The sequence below is a fragment of the Pelophylax lessonae genome (genome assembly GCF_965119305.1).
Source record: "Pelophylax lessonae genome assembly, chromosome: 2".
In the NCBI taxonomy this organism is placed as follows: domain Eukaryota; kingdom Metazoa; phylum Chordata; class Amphibia; order Anura; family Ranidae; genus Pelophylax; species Pelophylax lessonae.
The window spans coordinates 354,920,477-354,937,254 of NC_138769.1; the positions used below are offsets into that span (position 1 = coordinate 354,920,477).

General features: G+C 40.6%; 1 protein-coding gene across 1 annotated transcript in view; it reads right to left on the reverse strand.

Annotated features, from left to right (window-relative positions):
* LOC309548112 (uncharacterized protein) overlaps positions 1–11,063 on the reverse strand; it is a gene marked incomplete at its 3' end in the record, with an annotated part of 77,218 nt that extends 66,155 nt beyond the window's left edge. Inside the window, exons 1-2 of the mRNA XM_082248078.1 lie at positions 10,991–11,063; positions 2,198–2,319 (exon numbers count right to left, since the gene is read on the reverse strand). Coding sequence (XP_082104204.1) covers positions 2,198–2,304 — 107 coding nt within the window. The 5' untranslated portion in view covers positions 2,305–2,319; positions 10,991–11,063. The remainder of the gene's footprint in view (positions 1–2,197; positions 2,320–10,990) is intronic.
* Positions 11,064–16,778: the final 5,715 nt, after the last annotated feature.

Consider the following 16,778-nt stretch of genomic DNA (forward strand, 5'->3'; position numbering starts at 1 on the left):
TGTGTGTGTGTGTGTGTGTGTGTGTGTGTGTGTGTGTGTGTGTGTGTGTGTGTGTGAGGGGGGTGTCATTTGGCTTGAAAAACAAGGATAGGCTGGTGTTTTCTGCCATCATGCCCCAGTGGACTGGCTTTTCTGTTCTTTCACATAGAGAGTATTTAGGTAGCTTTATTCAGATTATACAGTATGCAATCATATTTTTAAAATACATACACAAGCTGTATCTTGAAGAACATAGCCTTCCAAACTAATTTAAAATATATAGTCACCTATTTATTTTTACATTCAGCTAAAGCTATGTTAACCTCCTCCAAAGACCAATACATCTATTTTAATTAGAACAGTATTCAATGCCAGAGAGGATTAGTGCCTATGTAATTCTATCATGCTATACAAACATGCATAAATATTTGCCATTTGATCTGCCAGGTTAGGTAGTGGTGGTGGTGTCGTACGGGGTTCATCTTTTTCTTAATGCTAACAATGTTAGCCTGGGGATAAATATCTCACAACTGTTTTTCACATTCTTCACCTTAGAATTTCAAAGTCATGCAAAGAATGATATGGAACATTCTACTGTCAGCAATTAACAGCTTATATTAATATGAGTGCATTAGTAGCATGAATCAAGGGTAAGCAATAGTCATGAATATTAATGATTATTAACCACTTAACCTCCAAAAGATTTACCCCCTTCATGACCAGGCCATCTTTTGCGATACGGCACTGCGTTACTTTAACTGAAAATTGTGCCTTCATGCGACACTGTACCCAAATAGTCATTTTTTCCCACAATAGAGCTTTCTTTTGCTGTTTTTTTTTTGTTTTTTTTTTCCGTTATAAACAAAAAAAAAAAAAGACTTACAATTTAAAAAAAAAAAAAAATAATATATATATATATATATATATATATATATATATATATATATATATTTATTTATTTTTTACTTTCTGCTATAAAACATATCCAAAAAACAATTTAAAAAATCTAATTTTCTTCATATATTTAGGCCAGTATGTATTTTGTTCCGCTTTTGTTAAAAAAAATCCCAGTAAGCATATATTGATTGGTTTACGTGAATACTATAGCTTCTGCAAACTATGATATATATTTATGGAATTTTGATTTATTGTTTTTTTTTTTTTTTAGTAATGGAGGGGATCAGCAACGTATAGCGGGAATGCGCAATGTCACAAAAGACGCCCTGTATAAAAGACGACTACTCCAGTCTTTGCTATCTTGCACAGCTATGACCGACACTTCCAAGTTTGTTTCAAATACGTGGATCCCTGCTGGGCACAGTAGTTACTCCTGCTGACCTCTATGTCACTACTGTGTCTTGCTTTCTATTTGCGAAGTTTGCTTGAAAGGGTAAAGCAGTGTGCAGAAGGTTCATCCAGTATATTTAGTTTTAATATGGTCACACCCCTTTAGCACCTGGAAGAGTATATGCATGTACAAGCTATTGAGATCTGAGCACAGATATATCTTCTTTCTACTGTAGTGACTTAGGGTTCAGTGGGAGGAACCACAGCGCACGGTGGGAGACCAGGCATCCAACACACACACAAGTGTTGGATACAAATGGCAGCCAGACAGAGAATGACATTGTAATCACCACCTGCTATTTTGTGACAAGTGCAATGACTTGCCTAGATGGCTATTCTCAGGAGCTGTAGTGAAAGAAGAATATCCACTGCAATCAAGATATTCCAAACTCCAGGTCCCAAAAAAGCATAGTAATAACAATATAATGGATAAAGCAGCTATAAATGACTCTTTTTCCACATATAGATTGAGCAATATTACTACTTCACTACATGCCCCTTTATTGGGAGAGTTGGAGATGTATACATGCAACTGGACTAAAGAGACTATTATTTATCAAAACAGCAAGAGAGATATGTAAGTGGAGGAACAACAATTCTATTTTTCATGTGGACTGATGTCCTTTTATTTTTAGAGTAATTTATTCTTGGAAATGGTCACTAATGATCAGATATGGTAAACGTTCATATTAGTAGAATCCTTTTTTTTATTTATTTAGTTATTACAATAGGCATTGCCATTTCTATCGGGGTAAAAGTGGGGTGAAGTGTATTAGCTTTGTAATTGCTCACTGTGTTAAAACCAGTCCTATTTTGGAATACCAGGAAAGACAAAAACCAATAAAACATAGACATATTAACAGAACCTGACCTTGTTCTAAATTTCTTTTTCATTGTTGAAGTTTCCATTTCAAACTTCTGTTTCTTCTGCTCAGATTCTTCTTCTTCTGCATAGGAATATGTGATTCTCTTTTTCATCGTAAATCCACAAGTCTAGCGAAAAAAGACGAATACATGACATTCATATCTGCTTATTTCTCAGAGTGCTGTTTATAACTGGCTTCACAAAATATGAGGCTTATATGCATGTAAAATACATATGCCAAAATCTGATCGGTGCAGGATTACCCTTTCACACCTTAGCACCTACTCTGAGTGATGTGTAAGAAATGTAGAAGAGTGCCTCACATGCAGGCTCAGATCTCTTCAAAGTTTAGCTAAAGATAAAAACATAAAAATCAGCATAAGGGACACAACTTACAGTAGGGTGATGTGTCCCTTGTGTTGACTCTTCTCTTTAGGTAGAAATCTTCCTCTGTCCTACCCCACCCCAACTGCCATAATCTCCCGGTGCGGCAGGGGTTAATACAACTAAGGACCAGTCAGGAGCTCTCATAAAAAGGGCTTGACTATGCCTACCTTTCTGCCAGATCCATGATTTATAGAAGTCGAACTGCAGCCTCTATGTATGACATAGGATCTGTGAACTGAAGGGGCAGAGCTATCACCTGCCCATCCCCTATTTATAGAAGCTGTAGTATGGAAGAGGAAGATTTCTACTGAAAGGAGAGGAATCAGCACATGGGACACATCATTCTAACTATATATTATGTCCTTTGTGCCCATTTTTATATTTATTAATTTATTTATATTTAATTTTTAGTTAAACTTGAGCTTTAAAGTATAACTAAAGGCAAAGTTAAATTTTTTTGTTTTGGATAGAGTGGTGAGGGATTAGAATTCAGTTTTTATTGCTGTCTGTGCCACAGGAGGGAGATTCACTCTTTTTCTATTTGTCCTGTTTACCATTATCATTGAAAGTGAAAAAAAAAGAAAATCCCACATTTTGGGTTTTCCCAGAAAAGTAATAGAGGGGAAAACTTCCATTGGGGACACTAGTTCTGGTGACCTGAGGGTCCCCAGGGAATCCCCTTTATTTTGAGGAATTTCCTCCTGCTTCCTGTTTGACAGTGGGACAGGACATGAAGGGAAATCTCTGTGAGAGGCAGTGTGTGCCGCCTTAAAAATTACACCAAAATTAAAAAAATTACACCAAATTAAAAAAAAAAACAAAACGGCGTGGGGTCCCCCCAAAATCCATACCAGCCCCCTACTTGCAGCCTGGCAGGTCAGGAAAGGGGTGGAGACAAGCGATCGCCCCCCCCCCCCTCCTTAACCATACCAGGCCACATGCCCCCAACATGGTTGGCACTGCCCCTTCTGACATCACAGACTGGGGCATGCAGGGCATGTGACTTCAGAAGGGGTGGTGCCACAGAGTGACATGGCCAGGTGGTCCTGCCCCTCACCTATATAGGAAATGTCAAAGCACAGAGGAGGCATATGATGGGAGGCCTCCCAGGAGGTGGGAGCGTTTTTTATTTTTCGACTCGGCAATCCGGTGGGCGGTGTAATTGACGATGGATTTACATCGAGGGGCACTATTTTTTTTTTCTAATAAAGGAATTGTCAAAAATTATCTCTTGTGTTTAATACTTTTTGACACTTTTTTTGGTGAATAGGTAGGGTGCACTATGTACTCGATACTCATTCACATGGGTGGGGGCGGGATCTGGAGGCTTCCAGATTCCAATAGGCCCCCTGCCCGCAGACTCCCAAAGCCACAGCCCAGTGTTTTGGGAAAGAGACCCTTGTCCCCATCAACATGGGGATAAGGTTCTTTGGGTTAGCAGCCTGTCCCAAAACACCCCCCCACATATTGAGTGCATGTGGCCTGGTATAGTTCAGGAGGGGGGAGTGCTCACTCGTTCCCCCCCCCTTTCCTGACCTGCCAGGCTGCATGTCCGAATAAGGGTCTGGTATGAATTTTGGGGGGGACCCCACGTCATTTTCTTTTTAAATTTCAGCATGGGTTACCCTCCAAATCCATATCAGACCCGAAGGGCGTGGTATGGGCTGGGGTGGGGACCCCGTGCCATTTTTTCCTTTATTTTTTTTACTGGCACTTTTCTATTTTTTTTTTTGTTATTCAGCTGTCTGCATGGAAACCCATTGACAGCTGATGACTCATCAGTTGTTAAGGACTCCGCGGCCGACATCTTGGCCACACTCCTTAAAAACCAGCTTACACTGAGCACTGATTGGGCAAAGCTTTGCCCAATCAGGGAGCAGAATGCATTTTGCAGCACATTGCAGACTGTTCGTCAGGGCGAACACCCTGCAAATTCGAGTGTTCCGCGAACGGCCGAACAGGCAAATGTTCGACCTGAACTCATGCTCGGGCCAAACTATTTACCCATACCTACACTTTCCAAAGAATGGGGGAGACAGCAGATATACATGTGAATCTTGTGTAGGTAGATTTGTTTAATCTCAGTGCATTATCTAAAGCTATTCACTTCACTGGGTATATTTGAGGGTTTACAACCACTTTATTGCCAGGAAAACTATTTCATAGATCATTTTGGCAGACAGAGTAATTGCAGCATCTTTACTGTATACATTTCATTTTTTGCTTAATGTAATCTTTACTGTCTTAATCCTAATTGTATCTCATGCTATTTTTAGGGTCTGGGTTCCGTGTACATATTTAATACTAAATTGTCCCCCATGTCCTCTTTTGTCGGATTAACAAGCATAAAGTTTAAAATAAAAAAGGATTGTTTAAATTTTAGTACTTTTTTTTTTTTTTGCTTGTATATTTTTCAGATACTTTATGTGTGTGAGGTATAGAAAGATTTTCTTAATTATATTGCTAATTTTAAAACTTATTTTTTTTGAATTGTTCTTTGTATGCTGATGTTTTTTGCTGCATTTTTACGTAAAAACCAAAACAATCTGTTTCTGTAAATAAAATGTTTCTAATGGTGAAAGAAAACACAATGGGGTTGATCTACTAAAGAAATAGAACACGTTCACTTTACATAAAAATAACAATAAAAAGTGTTAATCTCCTCTTGAAAAAGGGGGGGGGGGATTTTTAAGGCAATAATTACTGAAAAAACAATGGATAAAATGTAAGTTATTTATTATTGTAATAAAAAATGACAAACCATGTCATTGATTGACAGATAAGAAGGTTCCATGACCGAGCGTGGAAAACCACAACAGGTCATGGATCACAAGAGTCACAAAGCATACAAACAACCAATGTGATACATTGAAACATAACTTGTAAGGAAGCAAGGGATATATACCCCTCCTGCGCCGGGATGTGAACTCCAGGCGAGAGAGAGTGTTCAATACAACGCGTTTCGAGTAGTTTACTGAACTTTTAAGTTCCAATCTTCGTCAGGGATATGTGAACAGGTGGTCCCTTTATTTTCCTACCTAAAAGGAAATACCAACAAACAAACACATAGAGAAGGTTGTTATAAAAACATTTTAGGTACATGAATGCGTCACCAACCTTGCCCCACACTCCCACCTACGGACATGAATATTGAACAATTGAAAAAAGCAGGCACATATGCATAGAATGATACCCACCAAATCCTCTTTGTAACAACAAGTAATTTCAGTTGCTGTGAAGATCCAAGCCTCAACGAAAGGGTAATATACTGTGACTGTTGACCCAAGGAGGAACCGGAGCGGCTCATAGGCTGTCCCGGATATGAAGTTTGGCACAGAATAAAAAATCAATAAAGGGAGCCAACCCCTCTGGCAATCAATCGGAAAACATAACCAAGGCTAATACCAAGAATGACAGTAGCAGTTCTACTGTGTTCGACAAAACTGAGAATCAGGAGCCAACTGTACAATCGGGACTCACGGCTGCGGATTTCAGGGCCCTCAAGGACTTGAACCTCCTACTATTGGAGAGTGGCTCGGAGGATTGGGATGAGGCTGAGGAAGAGGCCCACGGTCCTGTAGAGACACTCTCCGCCGGCCCCTCTTTATCTAGCCTCCGTAGAGGGTCATCCAAATTCCCCTCCTTCGATTCCAACCCTTCCTTGGCACTGTTTGTCAAACGGGTTATGAAGGACCTACAGACCATCAGTGCCAGTAAATCATCTAACAATTTGAGTCCCACTCTACAGACGGCCCTCAAAGCCCTTCAGGACAATACAAGCATCACCATCAAGCCCTCCGACAAGGGGGGCAATATTGTCCTGATGGACAATGAGAAATATGTACCCATGTGTCTCAAAATCCTTCAGGACCCGAGATGGTACCGCCGGGTATCCGCCTCCCTGGTGGGTAAGTCCAATTCTCTATTTTATCACCTTCTGGATGAAGCCGGGTTGGCTGGCACTATCACCAAAGATATTTGGGATTTTGCCCGGACTCGCCATCCAAGGACACCCACCATGTATGCGCTCCCAAAGGTGCATAAAAATTTGGACGACCCACCAGGGAGGCCGACTATCTCTGGCAATGGTAGGATCTCGGAGGGCATCAGTAGAGTTATTGATGCCTACCTCCGTCCCTATGTCCTAGGCCTGACCTCCTACACCAGGGATACTCTACACCTTTTGCAAATTTTGGAGAACGTGCAAGTCCCTCAGTCAGCCCTACTTGTGTCCATCGATGTGGAGTGTTTATATAATAGCATCCCGCACGATCTAGGGACACAGGCCATCAGCAAGATTCTGGGCCAGAAGGGTATGGACAACTGGGCCTTCGACCAGTTTGTCCTTTCCATGCTGGATTTCATCCTCTACAATAACATTTTTGTTTTCCAGGGCTCCCACTACCTCCAGGTGCAGGGTGTGGCTATGGGGACATGTTGTGCCCCCACCTATGCCAACCTGTACCTGGGGGAGTGGGAGCGGGCGGTCTTCTCAGACGAGGCTTTGTCTATGTACACCTGCCATATACTTATGTGGCAGAGGTACATAGACGACGTTTTCCTCGTCTGGGATGGCTCCCTGGATCTTTTGGAGACTTTTTTGGAATGTTTTAACCGGAACGTCTTCAATTTGTTTTTCACCATGGTGGCCAGTGAGAGACAGATTGATTTTTTGGACGTTACAGAATTCAAAGGGGACCGTAGACACGACCCCTGTCGTACGCGGGGTACCTTCCCCTGTGGTTCTTGCTCCTTCTGCCCCTATGTGCAGAGGAGACTTTCCTTCATCCTCCCTAATAGTGACAGTCATAGACTGCGCCATTTTGCGAACTGTAAGACCAGGGGGGTCGTCTACTTGGTGGAGTGTGAATGCGGTTCATTTTATGTCGGGAAGACGAAGCAAGAGTTTCAGGCTCGTTGCAACAAACATCTGGCAGGCATGCGTATTGGTAACCTCTATCTGCCCCTGGGCAGACATGTAGCCTGGGACCACCAATACCGCATGCCTCGAGTCAACTTCACCGTCTTGGACCGAATTCACATTCCACCAAGGGGCGGCGATTGGAACAAGCAATTACTCCAGAGGGAGGCACGTTGAATCCAGATTCTTGATGCTACCAAGCTGCCAGGCTTAAACGAGTCAGAGAGCTTTAGACCCTTTTTACAAGGGTTTAGCTCGGGCAAGACCGACTAAATCCCTCCCAGCACCCCCCATTCCTCCCATCCCTTCCTTTTCCTTCTTTTTTTTTTTGTCTTACCATTTGATATATATTTCAAACAACAGAGCGGAATTTTTGGTGTGGTTAATAATAATTGTTTGCACAATTGTTATTATTTTTTTGTTGTTCTTTTCTTTGATTAATACATTTTCTGTTTTTTCGCATCCTTGTGTAATTGTTTTGGTTGATACATTTGGGCATGCATGTGTGGTGCGAAACCATCCACATTCTCTATTTATGGATTATGAATATTTTTTGATCATGGCAGGCACTTTTTGGCATGGTTTGGGGGCGTCCATTCCCCCTGTTTCCCCCTTTTTCCTCCCTTCTTCCTCCTCCTCCTGAGATCCAAGCCCCTTTTTTTGTATCATATATTTCTTTATATACAATTTTTTGCTTGCTCTCATGACCAAATAGAGGGTAAAAAGTGTCTGTTTGGTGGTCTCTCTGCCCCTCCGGTCCGGCACATGTGGGCCCCTGCACTTGGATATACACCAGTGGGGGGCCATAGTACATTGCCTAGCGGGGTTTGAGTCAGTTCTACCACGCTGTGCATTGTTTCTATTAGTGTCGGTGGCTATTAGTCTTCTATATCGCTCCCCTCGGAAACCAGAAGATGACGGTGACGTCACTTCCGGCGTGCCGTGTGCGCCACTTCCGGTCCATGTGCGGGAACGCAGCTACTTCCGGGTAGCGCGAACCCGCGGGAGTGCAAGGAGGGCATGGCTCTGCACCACGCCTCTCCTTAAATAGAGGACGCCAAGACCCACAGCCGGTGCCTTATCCTCACGCTCCTCCACTTTGTAGGAGGGAGCCAGGGGTCCTATATACTTGTGGTATACTATTTTTAGCCATCACGGACCTCCATCTGGATCTGCCTGAATTCGGCTTATGCCTTATTGGGGACTTCTACTCTTTGGCTGTCTGTAAGTAACATCTATATTTGTATATATTTTGAGCTTTGAGCATTGGGGGTGTTTTTCTTACCCTCAGCCAGGCACCATGGCTTTCTGGCTGAATTCCTTTGCAAACAACCCCCTTTCTCTTTTTTAGCCTGGGCTATTGGGTTACAATTGCTTAGTTACCACCATACATATTTGCTTATTTTTATTTTTAGGCACCATATATTAAGGGGTACTCTTGTCGGTATATACCCCGTGGGCCTACTGGATGGGCAGACTTTATGTGCCAAACTTCATATCCAGGACAGCCTATGAGCCGCTCTGGTTCCTCCTTGGGTCAACAGTCACAGTATATTACCCTTTCGTTGAGGCTTGGATCTTCACAGCAACTGAAATTACTTGTTGTTACAAAGAGGATTTGGTGGGTATCATTCTATGCATATGTGCCTGCTTTTTTCAATTGTTCAATATTCATGTCCGTAGGTGGGAGTGTGGGGCAAGGTTGGTGACGCATTCATGTACCTAAAATGTTTTTATAACAGCCTTCTCTATGTGTTTGTTTGTTGGTATTTCCTTTTAGGTATTAAAATAAAGGGACCACCTGTTCACATATCCCTGACGAAGATTGGAACTTAAAAGTTCAGTAAACTACTCGAAACGCGTTGGATTGAACACTCTCCCTCGCCTGGGGTTCACATCCCGGCGCGGGAGGAGTATATATCCCTTGCTTCCTTACAAGTTATGTTTCAATGTATCACATTGGTTGTTTGTATGCTTTGTGACTCTTGTGATCCATGACCTGTTGTGGTTTTCCACGCTCGGTCATGGAACCTTCTTATCTGTCAATCAGTGACATGGTTTGTCATTTTTTATTACAATAATAAGTAACTTACATTTTATCCATTGTTTTTTCAGTAATTATTGCCTTAAAAATCCCCCCCCCCTTTTTCAAGAGGAGATTAACACTTTTTAGTGTTATTCTTATGTACTGACTGTTTGGGATGATGGCAATTGTATGTCACTGATCATCTGGGACTAACTTCTGTGTCACGTTCACTTTACAAAGAGGATTTTCAACCAACTGAATGTGGTAAAAAATTTACTTTGCAAAGAATATCCAATCACATGCAAGGAAAATAAAAACTGGATATTTGCTTGCAAATGACTGATCGATTGAAGTCAGCAGAGCTTCACCTCATTAATTAAGTTAAGATACAATTTAAGATAAAAAGTAGATAAAATTCCCTTGCAAAGTAGAAATTTGTGAACAGCCTAAAAATCAGTGGAATTTAACCAAAATGTTATCATTTTGGCGAAATGCATTGAAATCAGTAAGAAAAGCAAAATCAAGGGGGTTTATGGTGTTTTTAAAGCTCCTTTATGCTTTGTTTTTCACATATTAAAAAAATACAGCAAAAAAAGAAGAAATAAATAAATAAAAGTGTCAGTATACAAATACTGATCAAATATATCAAAAGGTAAAAAACACAAAATACACAAAAAAGAAGTAAATTAAATAAACTAAACTACTCTGAGTTCACCCCTCAAAAAAAAAAAACATACACTCTATTTAAAAAAGATATATATATTTTCCAGCAAATTCCTTCTGAGCAGCTGTAGAACAAAAACTGTTTTTGTACAATTTCATCATTACCAAAGTCAGTTTAGTCAAATGTATTCAGCTCATGCATGGTCACAAAAAAACAAGCTTTTCAGACTTTTGGAAAACACTCTCACACTTGAAATTTAGCAGAAAAGAATATGGCCCATTTTTGAAAACACACTGCAACAAATGGCAAAAGCAAATCAGGCAGCGGATCCATATAATCCAATGGAATATTCTACAACTGATTTTTATCCTTTAAAAATGCTTCACAAATGTACTGTGTGTTAACTAGAAGGACACAAAATGCCCAAATAAGTCCTTATGCTCTTCATGATAGATAAGTTTATGGAATATTCTAAGAGCAGGTTAAATGTAAGCTCAATGACCCTTTTCCACTTTAAATACCCTGATTTTATGTCTTGTCTATTAATGTGTGTCATGTTCTGCTTAGTAGATTTTATATTTTTGCATTTATTCCATAGCCTTCTTCATTATAATTACTTATATCAGTAGAACCTTTCAGTAGGGTATACAATAAATGTACAATCTATAATAAATATGGTGCTATTTAAAATAATATTAATAGTGCTATAAATAAATTGTACACACGTCCACATATTTATAAAAATTCAAGTTGATATTACCATAAATCTGAAATACTAACAGAAAAATCAATTATACTTACAAATTTTGCAGTGACTGTGAAACTGTGTTCTGCTCAAGAGATAACACCAATGTCCCCCTTCTGCAATACAGACAACTCTCAGAAAAAGAAGGCAATTCGAAGCCTTACATAAATAGCTGCACTATGAAAGGATGAGCCTTGTGAACTGTGATCCAAAACAATCTCTGGGCTTATCTCAACAAAAGTTTCAGAGCATACTCCATCTTCTATTTTATAACAGGATGAGAGAATTCACTATGGGTATATAAATATACCAGGGATTAAGATGGATTTCAGAAAGGCCATTGGGAGGGGTTTGATCAACAGTGGATTAAATCCAGTACATTGACATTTAAAAAGAGAAATTACTTGCAGTGTTAAAGTGTTATTGATTTATTATGTAGCATCCTCCTGTGTAGGTGCTAGAAGAGAGAGTATAGTTTTGGGTCTTTCTGCTTACCAAAGAGATTGCCAGGGGAATTTATATTGCGCTCTGCCTACCAGAGAGCAGGATCTGTTGGTAAGGTCTGGTTATGGTGCTCAGGTGCAGCTCAGCTTGTCTGAAGTGTTTCACACTGGTCCAATAGGGAGGCACTTTGAACAGTGGGAGAAAACCTGACGAATGAGGGCACATGCATATACTACAGCCCTGGTGATTGGCAGAGGAAAGTGCCCCGGTGCATGCTGGAATACTGTATAAATGTCAAGGGCACATGTGCTCGGGGACTTTCAGCTGGAGAGTGGGATCCCAGAGGGAGGGGGAGGCTTCCCCTCTTCTGTTGAAGATGCCATGCGGCCTCAGGTGGTCGACCTGAGGGCCTGAGAGTCAGGGAGAAGCTGAACCCAGAGGTACTGCAGAACTGACTGGAAGGGAGACACTGGAAAGGATCTGATTCTGCATACAGTGAGTACAGATCTGTGTCGTGGGGCATGCCTTGTGAGGGCCAGTCCTTATGCTAGTAGAGTCAGTGGACGGGTGTATGTCAAGGGGATGCTAGAGAGTGTCCTGAAGATAATGTAGTTGCATCAAGTCTGCTGCTGTTGAGAGCAAGAGGATTTCATTCTTCCATACAAGTGGCAGTATGGTAAAAGCAGTATGTCTGCTTCCACAAATACCCTGGTGAGGCCAAGTGAGAGTTGCCCTTATTTACTACTACTAAAACCAAATCCCCTGGACTGTTTATTGAGCAATGAGCAACTGAGAGTAAGGATGGATGTGTAAACCAAATCCCCTGGACTGTTTATTGAGTAACGAGCAACTGGGAGTAAGGATGGATGTGTAAAAAATCCCCTAGTGACTGTCTGCAGGTAATCAGAGGGAGACCCAAGAAGTCATCACTCAGCAAAGAATTATCATTGACAATATTGATTTCCACCTCTTTAGTTGTACAGAATTTAGGTTCAATTACTAAAACAGGCCATACATGATTAATAAAAAGTTGATTTCCCCATTCACACATTTGATGCAGATGGGAGAATCCTTCCATTGAGCTATTATATTTTGCCGGCAGAATACAATGATCAGTGTTGCCGACTATAGCCAGTGGCGCTGGTCATTCGTGAAATCCAGACAGGCTGTTTGTACACAAATCAATCTCATTCACTTGCCAATACAGTGTGAATACGTGGTTTGTTTGTGCAGCTTGAGCCACTTGTAGTTCTATGGGGATGCAACATCTGTACGAACACAGCCGCGGGTCCTAGTTTGACAGGTGGACAGATGGCTCGGAATGCACACTGTCTGTGTTCGGGACCATGCACCTGCATCGACACACCTGCATCCACACACCTGTCAAATTAGGATCTGTGGTTGTGTTCATACAGCTGCTGTGTCCCCATAGCGTAACATAGGCTGCCTGCACACAGCTTCAGCCACATAAAACAAAAAAAAAATGCTTATTCACAGCGCCTCCACAGCGCCCATGTGTATATGCCCAAAGACCACATTCACACGAACCTTTATTTATTAACTCAATACAGGTTTTAATTTTACATTTGGTAGGAAGTTGTGTTGTGTTTATGTCCACAAATACAGATTTTAGTGTATTATTAGCTAAAATATGTTTTCTTATCTTCAGGGGTAGGGGGCCCTGTCTGGTGGGCTGTACCACGCCCCATAATTTCTAACAGCAGCCCTGGGTTGGACATACACTTTATGTAATGTGTACAGTAAGTGTAACACTTACAGATATATATTTTTTTTCTCCCCACAGAGATAAAAAAAATCCCACTGTTATATACTTTTCTCTCCAGAAGTACAGAGCCATCTTTCTTCAAGCATTTCCGGGGTCACCATCTACTTCCCTGGTTAAGATGCTGACTCACATAAGACACAATCATGTCAACCCCGAAGCCTGTGTAGTTGAAAAGCTATTACCTTGGCCTAATGTAAAAACGTTTTTTATCAACATTCATTTTAACTGTTGTCAACAGTGGCCGCGAGTTCTTCTGAGGCATGACATCTAAGGAGTTGGGGAAATTGCTGTAAAAACAACTCCTGGGTTGAGGCCCACAGGTTTGCCCTACTTGCATTTGCTGAAGGCCTGGCAAACAACAGGCGCAAAGAACCAAATAATCAGGAAAGAGTGTGCTCTATACACCTGCAGACTAGCCAGAGGTACAGTTCCCAAACTGAGATGGTAGACTTCAAGTTGAACTTCAAGCCCAAATCCAGGTTGTGCTTATGACCTTCATTTTCCCCTTTCCACCCTATATGTATTTAAGACAGTGGTTTGAATATGATACCTTCTTAATGCTGCAGGAGTTAGGTTTTCATTATATTTAAACATTTTAAATATAAACACTATTAAAACTTTGCAGAATTTGATTTAATTTTTTTTAGCATTATTGGGTTTCTGGTCAATCCTTACTAGATTGGTTTACGATTCCTAATTCCTTTATGCATTATGAGTACCCACAACCTTAAAGCTGAACTCCAGGAATTAAATTTTCTGCATACTTACATTGGGCCAAGTTTGGCTCGTTTTAAGTATACATAGTTGATATCCTGTGGGTCATTTGGGATGCTTTAAATTGATGTATTAGTATGCACTAGATACAGTGAGAGCCATGGTTTTGTGGGCTCTGTGTGAGCCGCTTACCTTGCTTAGCACCTCCACCGTTCACAGAACACCTATTTTTAAAAAAATAAAAATAAATGCAATGTGTTCTCTTTTTGGAAGAGGTAAAGATTGTAGCATCACCTCCCCTAAAAAATGTACAAGGCATTCTATGAATGGCAGAGGTGCTGAGTAAGCAACCCCCTGTTGTCTATGTGTAGAGGGGAAGCCACCTGCACAGAACATGGATAATCATGAATCTCACTGTATGTAGTGTGGACTACTACAGTGATTTAAGGCATTCTCAGTGGCAATCTAGATATCATATATGAATACACCAGGTGAAGCTGGCCTAAAGTAGTTATGAAAAAATATAATTCCTGAAGTTCAGCTTTAAAGATTTTAATTGATTTAATCACAACACATTGGAATACCACCAAGATGGAAAGTAAAGTTTGCTGTTGCTATTTACAGACCAAAAGGGAGCTCCCAAACTCTTATTCCTCAGATGTCAGGCTCTGACACCTCACTGATACCTTCTATTACATTTCACATCCCAGGCAATAGTTTAGGTAATCAGCTGCTATGAATCCTGACAGGTTTAAAATGATCAGTCTTGGCTATAGTGAAGCATTGTCAAAGTCTCCAGCAATCTTGCCTTTAAGGTGAATTTGGCTATCCAGTTCGGGAAGGTGTGCACAGCAGGAGTGCAAGCTGCTTGTCATTGGTGTCCAGTGGAAATCCTGAAGGTGACAAGAGTCCACAAGATTACTCAAAGAAGCTTCCTTGAACAAACATGTGGATTGAAACCAAGTGATATGTTAATGTGTATTCGAACAGTTTCAAATAATACAAAATTATGTCATCTTTGAAGTTCAAGATTTTTTATTGTTTTTTTCTTGACACAATATAATTAACACATTGTTAATAATATAAGATATAATATTAGGTATTAAATAGGTATTAAATAAGTAAAAGAAGAACAAAGAAATATAACTGACGTTAAATTTTTTCCCTAATAAAAAAAGAAAATAGGCAGTATAGTTAACAAAATCAAACAATTAGACTAATATCATGTTTAACCACTTCCCCACTGCTCACTGTGCTGCTACTGCGGCACAGTGGCTCGTTATCGTCTGGCGACGTAGGTCTACGTCACCAGACATTCCCCTCTCTCGGCGGCGCGCGCGCGCAGCCGGAGGCTCGCTCCCGCTGTTTTCAGTCACAGCGGGAGTCGGGCCAGGGGAGGAGTGGCAGCGATCGCCGCTGCTCTTCCCCGATCGTCGGGGAATCTAGTTTGGAGATCCGCCCGCTTGTGTAAACAGAGCGGGCGGATCTCCTAAGTGACAAGGAGTGACAGATTGCAGTGTTCAGCATAGCTGAACATGCGATCTGTCCTTGTGTCACTCAGTCACCTCCCCCCCCCACACGTTAGTAAGCACCAGGCATACATTAACCCCTCCCTCTCCAATAAAATTAACCCCTTCCCTGCCAGTGTCATTTTTACAGTAACAGTGCATATTTATAGCACTGATTACTGCAGTAATGTCACTGGTACCCCCAAAAGCGTCAAAAATGTCAGTCAAGGGTCCGATCTGTCCGCCGCAATGTCGCAGTCCCGCATTAAAAAAAAAACACCAAAAATGACAGAAATCTTTCCCTTTGTTAGTAAACGCAATAACTTTTGAGCAAACCAATCAAAATACGCTTATTGTGATTTTTTTTACCAAACACAGGTAGCAGAAAACAAATTGGCCAAAAATTAAAAAAAAACTGATTTTTACATTTTTTTGGGGGGAATTTCATCTAAAAAATTTTTAAAAATATTGTTATTTTTTCAAAATAAACGCATTTTTTTGTTTATAGCACAAAAAGTAAAAATCACACAGGTGATCAAATACCACCAAAAGAAAGCTCTGTTTGTGGGAAAAAAAAGGTTTTTTTTTGTTTGGGTACGGCGTCGCACGACCGCGCAATTGTCAGTTAAAGTTGCACAGCGCCGAATCGCAAAAAGTGGCCCAGACGTAAGACAGCAAAATCCTCCGGTGGTAAAGTGGTTAAACAAAATTTTAAAAGGATCAGTATATAGTAATAGTACTATATTAAGTAGCATTTACTTATTGTAAGAGGTATCGATGTTATTAATCGCTAATCAACTGAATAGTGTTTTTAAAGTTTTCAAAATAAAATAAATTATATAAAAAAGAAAAAAGGAAGAAATAAAGAAAAGATAAGAAAGAAAAAATGTGGGCAAGACAAGGACAACCAATGTTTTTCTTTCATGAATCTCTAATATTCATAGATAAATAATGTAACCAAGGTCACCACGCATTTTCAAAAATAGTTAGGTGGTTATGTAAAATGCAAGTCAACTTATTGTTGATCATAACCCAGTTCAACTTTTGTATGACATAATCAAATGCTGTTCCAGATTCATTCCAACAACGTGCAATGAAAAAAAATAAATTATGTAATCTTAATTAAACCAGTCCAAACTGATGTTTTAGTTATATAATGTGAATAGTAGGTATGAAGTCACCTCCTGGTTTCTTAAATGGCTTGAATACTGAAAAAATAAGATCTCTTTGACATAACACCAGTCCACCTAGGAGATTAAAGTTTACTGCCCACCAGGGATGGTACTTTCCATGATTGAAAAGGGTCCCTTCTGCTGGTGGCTGCTGTGTTGCTTGGAATCTTAAGGCTTCTGCCCCTCTAGATACCCCTGCAGCTGTAATCTTCCAGTGCTG